We start from the raw sequence: 12,961 nt of genomic DNA, 5'->3' as shown, positions 1-12,961 counted from the left end.
GTCCCCTGGAATGGTGGCTGAAGCGTGAAGGGACATACGAATCTTTAGTGCATCTGGCACGTAAATATCTTGCGACACCGCCTACAACAGTGCCATGAGAATGCCTGTTCTCACTTTTAGGTGATATTGTAAATAAGAAGCAGGCAGCATTATCTCCTGCAAATGTAAACAAACTTGTTTGTCTGAGCGATTGGCTGAACAGGAAGAAAGACCGAGTAGACTTGCAGACTCTCTCTCAAATTTTAGAGTTTTTTATTTTTTAATGCTGTTTTTTGTACATAATTCTACATTTGTAAGTTCAGCTTTCATGATAAAGGGATTTCACTACAGTACTTGTATTAGGTGAATTGAGAAATACTGTTTCTTTGGGGGGGGGTTACAGTGCAAATACTTGTAATAAAAAATAAATATAAAATGAGTGCTGTACGCTTTGTATTCTGTGTTTGTAATTGAAATCAATATATTTGAAAATGTGAAAAACATCCAAAAATCTTTAAATAAATGGTTTTCTGTTGTTCTTTAACAGTGTGATTTAATCACGATTAATTTTTTTTAATCACTTGACAGCCTTATTCTCTATATCTACACTGCTTTACTTCCATCAAAAGATCTCAAGGCACTTCACGAACATTAGTAAATTAGGGCCCAAACCTACTCTGACCAAAGTTGGTGACAAAGCTGCCACTGACTTGAGTGTAAGCAGAATCGGGCCCTTTAGTCTGCAACACCTATGTGCTAACATAGGGATGACAAAACTGAAGTACAGAGGTACCGTCACTCAAGTAAATACATTACTTTTCGTGTTTTAGTTGATTGTCTATTTTCCTATATATATAAAGTGTGTGCGTGTGTCGGAATTTCAGTTTTAGATGATCAGTGGCTCTGTTAACTATTAGAGCGAGCATAATCCTTTACAGATGTGAAGAATTTATTCTAATTGAGCCCTTCACAGCTGTCACTGTTGGCTGAAATCTTTCAGTTTGAGAGATGATGAATGTGCATTATCTGTCAGTCTAATACGTTGTCCAGCAACGTTAAGTCAGCCTGCAGTTCTCACTGCTTAAAGAACCATTTCCCCAGAAGCGCTGTTTTGCCTCGTTGTAGATTCACTCCCCAGACAATCCCCCAAAATCCCAGATAGCTCTCTAAAGTACCTAAAAGGGTCTGAAAAAGCTTGTCCTAAGTAGTAAAAGCAGTTGTGGCTAGGTAGAGAGTGCATATTATCAAGTTGGACATTTTAGCGTTTAATGTTCATTTATTATTTCAAAGTTTTCTTTCCTCATAACACAGCAGATTGCTTTCGTCTACTTTTTGTATTTGGTAGTATACTAAAGTATCTATTGTTATAAACTAACAGATTCTGTAACATAAGAGGGAAACATGCATTTTAACAATGTGTTCAAAATTCCAATTTTCTAAAATAAAACCGCTTTTATTCAAAATTCAACTTCTTGATAACTCAGATTCCATCAGTGTTGTTAGTTAATCTTATAAATTTTTCAATTTTATTGTAATAAATGTAAATTATATTTGCAAGACTCTGAATCCATGATCTCCAATGTTTGCAAAAGCTTCATTCTGTATTAGTTTTCTGGCTCAGATAGCTAGTATTGCTGGGCCAACTGTGGAATAGTATAGTTACAGATAATGCAAAAATATTCTCTCTTGCAGGTTGCAGATCTGGATGATGAATTTGCTGAGCTGGTTTTAGGAAATTTTAGTGAAAATTTTGACTTTCTGCCAGGTGATAAGGTACAGTTTTACCATCCAATTATTATGACTGTATGTTTTTACCAGCTGTCATTCAGATTATATTTTTTTCTGTTGTGCATATGAATTAAGTGCGATGTAGCAAGCATGCATTCTGTGGTGACCGATGCTAAAATAAATAAATACATGTTTAAATTTCAGACTTAAGGTACCGTAGCCAGCTGTGGATCATGTGAAGAAGTGTTTCTTTTTGTTTTGGTACCAAAGCATTAAGCCAATTTAGATGGTGATTAAAGTGCTGTGAATTTAACAAGCAGTATTCTACTCAAACTATATAATGAAAGGAATCATCTGATATTGCTATTGAATCTGATTCTCAAACATGTTGGACACAATTAATAAAAATAAGTTAATTTTATTATGGGTGATTTTTGTTGAAAGTTACCTGGATGTTGGAGAAAGAGGCGAAGGAAGGGAAAATACAACATCCTATGCAGCAGGCCAGTTTCTGCTTTGAGTGGGTCTGGATTTGCACCATTGTAATTGAGAGCAGAATCTGGTTGGTGTGAATTGAGGGGATGTTCAAACATTCCAAGACGGATGTCTGACACAGGGCTCCTTGATTGACTTTCCTCTTATAGGGGATGGGGAAAATAGGGACATCCTTATTACCATTTATTATTACCACCACCACCACTGTAGCGCCTGTGGGGCCATTGTCAGAGCCAAGGACCACGTTGTGCTAGGTGCTTTACAAACACACAACAAAAAGATGGTCCTTGCCTTGTGTGACTTCAGCATTTAAGACTACAAAATGGAAATATAGTAAAGAACTAGCAATCTATAAATAAAATAAATCTGATTTAAAATGTAAACAATTTCTTAATTTAAAACAGGATTTTTAAAAATCATGATTTTTGTCCACCCAGAAGAAACCATCTGATTTGTAATCTACAGTTACTACAAATTATAGGTGTGGTTCTGTGAGGAAAAATTCCCATTGAAATCAGTGAAAAGGCCGTGTGTGGAGGGTTTCTGGAATTGTGCCTTAATTTTCCTCACTGCTTCCCTGTATTCAATTTTTTTTAAAGGCTAAGTCATAAATACATGAATTGAAAATACTCTTCTCTCCTGCAGTTACAATCTGCTGTACGTAGAGTAACGCTGGCACAGAAAGCAGTACCTGTATTCTGTGGAAGCGCATTGAAGAATAAAGGAGTACAGCCTTTACTGGATGCCATTACTATGTACTTACCTGCACCTAATGAGTGTTCCTATGACTTTCTGTAAGTGTAAAGAGAAGATAAAATAATTTATCTGTTTGGGGAAATGAATTGATAAAATTACATTATTCGATGTTTTCTCCTTGTGGAATTGTTTGTGATTTCCAAAATCGGAGTATATATTTTTTTTAATATTTACTGAGGGTTTTTTTATCCCGTAGGAATGCTATTGTACACAGGGAATAACACTAACATGTGCAGTCATAAAAATATACTTGAGTACTGAAGCTACTTGGTCAGTACTATCCAAAGCATCTGTGTTTATTTTTGACTGCAAAACTTGTTGTTTAATCATAATTTATAGTTGTAAACCACTGTGTTCATCTGTGGATCTGGGTGTTTTACAAAAGTGTGTAAATATTCTCCATTTTGTAGGTGTGGAAACTAAGACACTAAGAGGTTAGGTGACTTGCCAAGATTATGCAGTGTGTTAGCAATGAAGCTAAAAATAAAATCTTCCCTTTGTAGTTCTCTAATTGCTGTTCATCGTTTGAAAAATAAAAGGGGGGAAAAGAGAAGTAGGTACACCCATCCCTTAACTGAATTGTCTGAGTCAACTGCTACTATTTCAAAGCTAGGTGCGTTTAAAAGCCATACATATGAATTATTTCATGGTCTTCCAGGTTTGATGCTTTTGAACTGGTGCATTCTGGTCGTTAATAGGAGCAATCATTGACTAGGCACTGTTATGAAGTAACTTGAGGTACTCCAAGAAGACGACCTTCCTGCAGAGTACAAATGGCACAGAGGGCCTTGCATGAGCCACCTTCTGTTCTTAATTTCACCTCAAAAAAAATATCTAATGTTCACCATACTCCTGAAAAGCCCGATAGGGGACATCTCTAATATCCACTGATTTACATCATATTTCAGCACATCTATTTGTAGTATTAGTGGAACTACCTAGAGTAATCACAATTGTGTAAATTTATATGCTGTAAAAAAAAATAAAAATAAAAAAATCCTGCCTCTGAATTAATAGTTACAAATACCAAACACACAGTATCTTAAATGAGTGAAAATGTAGCTAAAACTGGAACTAAGATGTCTTTTTTGTGGTGTTTTTGTTTTTGTTTTTTGTTAATGAGTTGTATAAGGTTGCTCTTCTGATTCATTGCTTATGTTTTGCAGGCCATGGTACAAAGATGACTTGTGTGCCCTGGCATTTAAAGTTCTTCATGATAAACAACGTGGGCCATTAGTTTTTATACGCATTTACTCAGGCACAATGAAACCTCAGTCGGCTGTATATAACATCAACAAAAATTGCACGTGAGTAGGAGTGAAATGTTCATTCAAGGATTGGCATTTGTATTTGAGTAGTAGATAACATGAATAATTCATTTGCAGAGAGAGAATGAGTCGCCTTCTGCTGCCTTTTGCTGACCAGCAAATAGAAATACCTTCAGTAATGGCTGGCAATATTGCCCTTGCTGTTGGGCTAAAACAGGTAAAAGAAGACATTTGATTCTCAAAAGAGTTTATTTGAAAAGCTACTTACCACATAAATACGAGATACAAGATCATGTTTTAGTTTCAGATATTTTTAGCTTTTAATGTTATAAAATACTTAAATTCACTTTATTTCAGTTATTTAATTTTTTATACATGTAGTTGATCTATTTCCTCTGGTTTCTGTATGTTTTTTAAAAATACACTCACTTTGGCATAGAAAAACTATTAAAAACTCAGCTGGTGCTGAACAAACAGCTATGCAATTAGAGCTTCTGATGTCCTTCTGAATCTAGTTTTAATTTAATTATGCAAAGAGAACCTATAGTAATTACTTAGTTTTTATCAAAGGAGCATTAAAAAAACAATTATTTGCAGACAACCTGATGTCACGTGATGTTTGACTTACTTTAGAGTGCTACTGGAGACACCATTGTTTCATCAAAGGCCTCTGCTGTGGCTGCAGCCCGTCAAGCTGGAAGAGAGGTTGGGAGAAAGCCTGGCTGTAACAGTGAAGTAGAGAGCCTTTTATTAGCTGGCGTAGAGATCCCTGAGCCGGTCTTCTTTTGTACAATAGAACCACCTTCAATGTCCAAACAGCCAGGTACAACACTGCTACTAAAGCAGTTTTAGAGCGATACCATACCATACCCTTGATCTGTGCGTGCGCATACAGTTGATGTAATTGAATTGCATGCGTAGATCAGTAACAGAGTAAGGCCCTTAATGATTTTGCATAAGTGCTAAATTTAATAATTTGAGTGTGCTTTGCTACTATTTTTTTCACAATTTTTTTGGTCAGCTGTAAAGATTAGATGATGGGTTCTTACCTCATTTTGGAAGGTGGGATAGCTGTATGTTTGTCTTCCTACGTCCATTCCCACTTGCATGGTTAGCTTTGTGAAATCCAGCCTCTTGCTGAGAGAGCAGGATATTGTAGTGTGTGCAATATGTTTGAAGGAAAGTACATTTCCAAATCTAGGTACTCTCTCCAGTCAGCACTATCCACCACATCTATGGCCTTTATCTCCACTGATCAGGAGTCTGGAAGTCACCTACCATAATTCACCCAGAGAACACTGCCTCTTTCATAGACATCTTTCAGAGAACCTGATGGGCAGCTTTCGGTCTTTGATTCTGGAAACCCTCTCTTCTCTCTCATTAGCCCAACAAAGCCTGGATTTGTTGACTAGCAGGACTGGTAGCATGTCCATGTGGTCTCCTGGATTCTAGTGGAATTGGAGGGAAGAATGATTGGATTGTCTGTCTGAGTTTTGATCTTTTGATTACAATCTTTGGAAAAAATCTACAAAGTTCATAAACAAGTCCAGACTATTAGTTTATTACTTTATTTCGGAGTTGTGGTCTTCTAGTAGTTAGAGGACGGGAGTCAGGAGATCTAGTTTGTATTTTGAACTCCACAACAGACTCACATTGAAATCAGAGGCAAATCATTTAATTTTTGTGCTTCAGTGTCCCCATCTGTAAAATGGGGATATTTATCCATCTTGATAAAGTGCTTTCAGATTCTCTGAGGAGCTATAAAAGTGCCAAATATTACTTTGACAACAGGCATTTTTTTAAAACTTGTACACCAGTTACTTTACACCTTGTTTAATTCAAGAACCCATTACTTTGAAATGAGGCAAACTATAGTTCTAACTTTTCTTGTAAAGGCTGCCTTGACAAGGGTTATACTTTGTTCATGGGGTAAAGAAACCAACTTCTTCAGTTACCAAAGCACTTTGTCTGGTGTCAGATGCCTCAGATAACTGGAGAGTATCCAAGGTGAGAATTATCTCTGACGAGTTGATTTCTAGTGTCTGAATATTATCACCAAAATCTTTTCTTGTATCACCCTACAATACCACTGAAGATAGAATCTGATCCTATGGGTGAACGCTTCAGATCGCTACTCATAGCTAGTTACAAGTTACTAATATCTTTTTATATATAGCAATATTTGTTATTTATACAGACTTGGATAATGCATTGAACTGTCTTCAGCGTGAAGATCCAAGTTTGAAAGTGAAGCTAGATCCCGACACTGGACAAGTAAGATTGTTGATACATTGCTGACTTAAACTTAGTTCCCTAATTCCTATAGTTATAAACAGTTACTTTAGAGTTCTGAGATCCTTTGGTGAAAAGCACTGTAAATGGCTTTGCATAAGTGCTAAATTTAATAATTTGAGTTTGCTTTAAATGGTGTTCACATTATAAATGCAATAAGTATTGTGTGTCTGATCAGATTAAAATGAAATCCTGTAAACATGACCCATGGAGGGAGAGAGATTGTAAGCTCACCGTCTTTGTTTGTGCTCTGTAAATAGCATATTTCTGATCAATCCTCTTTTTTTTTCTAAACTCTAAAAGGAAGTTCAAACGGTCTTTAAATTTCAAAACTAATATAGGATGGCCTTTTTTTATAGTGGCATCAGCAACAATTGCCATCTCCAGTTAAGTGTTTTTTATGCCAGATCACCCAAAACAATGCTTCCTAAAGTTTTCTTGGTCCTACTTGTAATATCTGGGGGTATTATGGAATTTTTAAAATTTCCTTAAAATGTGAACAGTACAGTATGTATAAGCCAGTTCCAAGTGTAAATAGTGCATCCCAAAAACTCCCATCTGTATCTTCATATAAGCGTGAGTGTGAATGTTTACTTTTTCTCTCACTTTATTTTTTATTTGATTCACTTCAACTAGACTATTCTCTGTGGCATGGGAGAACTGCACATTGAGATTATTCATGATAGAATCAAACGGGAATATGGCATTGAGACCTATCTAGGACCTCTTCAGATAGCATATAGAGAAACCATCCTAGACTCGGTCCAAGCCACAGGTAAAATGAAAGAGAATATTAGTTTTCTGCCCTTGCAACTTGTTTACTTACTCATTTTTAAATGGTGTTCTAATAACGTGACTAGTTAGTATTAACTTTTAGATGAAGTGTGGAGCATATAAACTGTTTCTCAGACATGTGCTTCATTTTACCATAGATACATTGGACAGAACAATAGGAGATAAACAGCATTTGGTGACCACCCAGCTGGGAGTAAGACCATGGGTAGGAGAGAGAGCATCAGTAACACCAGTCATTGAATATGCTGACAGTTTCATGGAACCACTTCAGAAAGACATTCAAGAAGCTATAGAAAATGGAATTAATAGTTCATATCTTCAAGGTAAAGAAACCATTATGACAGTAAAATTTTTGTAGGTATTTGAATAAAATTTCACATTAGAAATTACATGGTCCGAGTGCTATTAGTAAGGCTAAGATTTTGTCATGAATATTTTTTAGTAAGTCATGGACAGGTCAAGGACAATAAGCAAAAATTCACGGAAGCCTGTGATCTGTCCATGACATTGACTGACTAAAACTATCCTTGACAAAATGGGAAGGGAAGAGGGTCCAGTGCCCACAGCTGCTGGGACTCCAGCTTCTTCCCATCCCCGTCTAGTGGTGGCTGGGATCTCTGGGCCTCCATGTCACCCACAGTGGCTGGGAGCTGCAGAGGGGCTGCCAGCTGACAACTCCAGCTCTGGGGCAACAGGGCTAAAGTGGAAAATGTTACGGGGGTCTCTGGAAGTCACGGATTGGGAGACTTCTGTGACACAATTGTAGCCTTAGCTATTAGAATGAAGGGCTCCTTTATAGCCATGCATCATGGTAGCACTATTAAAATGGGGGGGGCAAAAGCAAATTTTCAGAATTCCTTCAACTTCCACAGAATGTGCTGAATGCCTTTGACTCAGACTGGGGGGGGAAATTTGGCATATTCTTAAAACTCCACTTTTTGTCTTCCTCTTGGGTACCTCGATATTGAACCCCACTTTGATTTGACTCCATATCCAACATGATGCCCCAGAGTGTATTATTCTTGCGATATTCCATAAACAATGGTGGTGTGATGGAACTGGCCTGTGGGGTGGGATTCAGTCACGAAAATGACACATTTTTGCCATATTATCTGACCTATTTTGTAGGGGGTCAAATATATTCTCTGAGGTGTAAAATAAAATTTTGCCTAACTGCACAATGTAGGCTTTAAAAAAAATAGGCATTAAACTGATGCTCTATAACAGAGGTCCTCAACGTGGTGCTTGTGGGAGCCATGGCGCCCTCAGGGGCATCTAAATGCACCGCATCCTGGTTGGCAGTCAAGCATCCGCCAAAATGCTGCCGAAATTAGGTGGCATTTCAGCAGTGATGCCTCTCGATGATGTTGCTTGTTGGCAGCAAGCGGTGTCATCGAGAGGCGTCGCCACCGAAATTTGGCAGCATTTTGGCGGATGCTCAACTGCTGTCATGGTCCTTGGGGACCACTGCTCTATAACTTCATTCTTTGTTGCTGGGCTGGTTGGTGTTTCTCACCATCTCTCTGACATGCACTGAGGGATAATAAACCACAAGGCTACATTATGATTTGCTTATCTGCCCCTTTTGGCAAAGTTGGACAGTGATAAAATGATTGTTGGAGCAAGAAATAAGACAAATAGCCTGTTACTGAGTAGGCCAGCGGGGATGTCAGACCCTTCAGGTTAACCCCAAAACACTTTTTCCATAACTTAATAATATGAAAAACTGTATGAAACATTGTAATGCTAATGTATTGTTCTTTGCCTAGGACCACTCCTGGGATTCCCAGTCCAGGATATAGCAGTGACTGTGTATTCCATGACCATGCACTCTGAAACTTCCCTTACTATGATCTCTGCTTGTGTTTCTCGTTGTATGCAAAAGGTATAATGCAACTAGAAGACTATTCTGCAGTGCAGTTTCATGGAAAATATGGTGAATGAGACAAAAAATGCAGCCTTTAGGAAGCTGGCAGGGATGTGTGCATCTCACTACTTGTTCAGAAACATATGTAACACTCAAAACATAAGGAATGTCTTGAACCTTCCTTTTTCCCTTGTTTGATGTCGTTCAGAATTTTGATTGTCACCTCTAGCCAGGTAGCTTCCAGCAAAATGTTTAAACTCCTCAAGGTGTACGTGATAGGTCTTTAGTCTTTTAGGTTAGAAAATCAACATCATTTTATTTACATCTGGAGTGCTGTTTATCTCAAATATCTGGATTTTATCAATGTGTTCTCTTGCAAGTTTTTGTGATATGCATTATATTTTCCACAGATTTAAAATATACACTCAAGTTACTTCTTGTGTAGTGTCACATTATCTATCTTCATTTTCTGTCAGGTTTCTTGGAGTGTTCCCTGTAGCTTCTACTTTCTCTGTACATTACTAATTCACACTTCCTATTAGAATCTTGCTTATTAATCCTAAAAAAAAAGTTGACTTTGTATTGATATTGTGCACTTCTTTGCTGTCTTTAGTGGCATGTACCACTTCCCAGCTTTATATGTAGCTATATATACAGTTACTGTCAGCTGAAAAATGAGAGTTTTTGTTATGGGCTTTGTAATGTATTCTTGGTAAAATTGGCTCTAGTACTTAAAACTTCGTGAGCTATTGAAGTGCATAACATGTTTGCCTATGGTTACAGCACTAGTGTTATTTTGCAAACTAGTTTAGATACCTAGAGTATGATAGGTACTGTATAAAATCGATTGGAATGAAATAAGCTCTTTAACACCCCTTCGGGAGCCCCCAGATTATAGCAGACTGCACTGTGGGAATAGTCACTCAGCTTTTTGGCATTGATTCTTACCATTTTTTTGTGGTGTTATCTCTGGATTGAATTAGGTAAGAATTAGAGGTTCAATGTAATATGTCTTGTTGCATGGAGCAGCAGGCATTTTCTTGGGTTTACTGAGTTCCTCTAGATCCTCTATCTTTTCCTGTCAAAATGTTTTTGTCCCTTTTTAACCTTGGTCTCGTGTGTCAATCTTACTCTATTCCGAAGTGAGGTACTGTACCATTAATTCACAACATCTTGCCTTTTTTTAAGCTTTAAAGCCTTCAATTTTAGCTACATCATTTCTTTTAACATAGTCACTTGCAATAGCCATTGTTTCATGTCACCATGTTTTGTTCTCTCTGAATCAAGGGATTCTTGACGTTTGTATACTTTTCCTTAATACTTGGTGCTGGCATAATATACTTTTCTACTGCTGCTGGGGCGTGACACATGGCTGGAGGCCTCTTAGTAAGAAATTGGTTGTCATCTCTGGTTCATGTATAGGGGAAGGGGAGGCGTGCATGTATACACACACTTATTGGTATGGCAGAGGTTCCCTTTTTCTCTGATCTAATACCCTCCGTAAGAACATACAATATGGGATGAAGGGTGTATGAGACAGAAGTTAGTTTCATTATATAGTCCACACCATAGAAGAATTGCATTTTAAAAGGGAGCAGGGGTAACTTATTTCTTTTCAATTTTAGGCTTTGAAGAAAGCCAATAAACAACTGCTGGAACCCTTAATGAATCTGGAAATTACAGTGAGCGAAGATCTTCTTAGCGCAGTGCTTGGTGACCTTGCGCAGAGGAGAGGCAGCATTCAGGAAATCCAAAGTCGTCAAGATAACAAAGTAGTGGTTGCAGCTGTTCCCTTAGCAGAAATGATGGTGTGTGGTCCTGTTAATGGTGAAAGCAAAGCAAAAAAGTGTGCATGTCCTTTTCTGATTGTTTTTGATACATGCAGCTGTTTTCACGATGAAGTCAGGAATGGATATTTCTAATTTTGCTGAAGGTGTGGATTAAGATCTCTGGGGGATACAGTGTTGTTCATACAGCTATGAACGAAAATGTCTCATCATTCATGTTGTACTGAACCAACACTTGTTTCTGTAATATTGGGAATATGGGTAAAAAATAGTGTATTTATTAAACAGGTAATGTTTACCGTATACTTTGTATTATGCTTGTGATAGTCTTTTCCCCAGCTGAATCTGAAGTAAATGAAACTAGGACAGAAAGCTTTATCTCCACCTAACCCTAAATTAATTGGATTTTATAGTAATGACATTTAAATATGGTTTGTTTTTGTCTAGGGTTACTCAACAGTTCTGCGCTCTTTAACATCAGGCTCAGCAACTTTTACGTTGGAACTGGCCAGTTACCAAGCCATGAACATTCAGGAGCAAAACGCACTGCTTCAGAAGAGGAGTGGGTTGGTGTGACCACTTTACCCCACGGAGAGCAACAAAGACCTGCTTTATTCTCACTAGAAAATATTAGGGGAACTGTTTGCCAAGTATCCTCTTTCTGAAAAATGGGTGGGGTAAAGTGTGTGGGGTTAGAGCTGTCTTAAAATAACATGCTACGACTGGTAAGTGACAAAGATAAAAGTGTGGTGAAATCCTGGAATTTCCTTGTTTGCATGAAGGGAGTTAAACCAGAGAACTAGAATTGACTGTTTTGGTATCCACCATATTGTGTGTTCTACAGTTCACCTGCCTAACAGTTGGAGCTGATACATCAGTGGAACACAACATTCCAAATCCCCCACAAGAAATGATGGTGCAGCTCTTTCTGTGAAAGTGAGCACTACATGCAACTTACTGAATCATGTCAGAACTGTTTCACCTAAAGTATGTAGTAAAACTTGTTTTTAAATCGTTTAATATTTCACATATAGAAGTAAACTGAACTATTGGCCACTCCGCTAGTCAGTGTCTTCTGTTGGTCTAGCTTCAACTGAACATTGAAAGCTGCTATTGTCATTAAAGGGTTTTAAGCTGTGCAAACAAGAATTACTTACCTTAATGTTAGGATGTTGTATGTTACAGAATAGGTATCGTATAAGGTGAGTGAGCCCTGTGTAAGCTTGAAAGCTTGTGTCTTTCACCAACAGAAGTTGGTCCAATAAACAGTATTGCCTCACCCACCTTGTATCTCTAACATCCTGGGACCAACATGGCTATAGCAAATAGTAGTTTGGGCATCATGGTTTAACTACTGAAACAAATTTAGATAAAGGTAGAGTGAAGAATGTTGTATAAGACAAAAACCTTTGTTGGAAAGGGGGAAATGTGGGTTAAGTGCAGGATCTTTCTACAAAAGATCTGTGCCCAATAATGCTAAGCTTATTTAAAGGAAGAATTGTTCCCGCTGCTAGCATTATGTACAAGTCCAAAGTCCAGTTTATATGAATCTGACTCTCAAGAGTAAATGAATAATTTAAGGTAATGTATATCATATAGCCTATCAGCTCTGCGTCACGATGAATCAGTACTTGTCTACCTGAAATCGTCTAGTCTCATTCTAGTTCTTTGCAACCTCTGGGTTATTTGAGGTAGTAGACTAAGGATTGACTAGACACAGTGAACTGCTTTTCTCTTTCCCTCATACTCTGTCCAGAGTACATTTGAGGAAGCTTGTATTGCTAACATAATTCTTATGCAGCTGTGCTTTATCAAAAGTGTACTGTTCATACCCCTTATGGTCACACATTTATATAAATAACTTGCCTTTACCACTTAATGATAGTTTACTGTAAGCTCTGAGCCTCTAGGCACTGTGTTCTGTTTCCTCTACTGCCTAACATTGAGTGGTCTGTCAGTTATGTCGTTGTGATTGTCATGCTCAAGGATTGTAG

The 12,961-nt window shown here is 37.7% G+C and overlaps 1 protein-coding gene across 1 annotated transcript in view; it reads left to right on the top strand.

Moving 5' to 3' along the window:
- Positions 1 to 12,023, top strand: part of GFM2 (G elongation factor mitochondrial 2) — a 28,679-nt gene extending 16,656 nt beyond the window's left edge. The window contains exons 11-21 of the mRNA XM_030567515.1: positions 1,672 to 1,752; positions 2,848 to 2,996; positions 4,125 to 4,265; positions 4,344 to 4,443; positions 4,860 to 5,049; positions 6,424 to 6,500; positions 7,155 to 7,293; positions 7,451 to 7,636; positions 9,083 to 9,198; positions 10,806 to 10,988; positions 11,415 to 12,023. Coding sequence (XP_030423375.1) covers positions 1,672 to 1,752; positions 2,848 to 2,996; positions 4,125 to 4,265; positions 4,344 to 4,443; positions 4,860 to 5,049; positions 6,424 to 6,500; positions 7,155 to 7,293; positions 7,451 to 7,636; positions 9,083 to 9,198; positions 10,806 to 10,988; positions 11,415 to 11,543 — 1,491 coding nt within the window. The 3' untranslated portion in view covers positions 11,544 to 12,023. The remainder of the gene's footprint in view (positions 1 to 1,671; positions 1,753 to 2,847; positions 2,997 to 4,124; positions 4,266 to 4,343; positions 4,444 to 4,859; positions 5,050 to 6,423; positions 6,501 to 7,154; positions 7,294 to 7,450; positions 7,637 to 9,082; positions 9,199 to 10,805; positions 10,989 to 11,414) is intronic.
- The last annotated feature ends 938 nt before the right edge of the window (positions 12,024 to 12,961 follow it).

The sequence above is a fragment of the Gopherus evgoodei genome, chromosome 6 (assembly GCF_007399415.2).
Source record: "Gopherus evgoodei ecotype Sinaloan lineage chromosome 6, rGopEvg1_v1.p, whole genome shotgun sequence".
In the NCBI taxonomy this organism is placed as follows: domain Eukaryota; kingdom Metazoa; phylum Chordata; order Testudines; family Testudinidae; genus Gopherus; species Gopherus evgoodei.
This window is presented reverse-complemented; position numbering and strand designations above follow the sequence as displayed.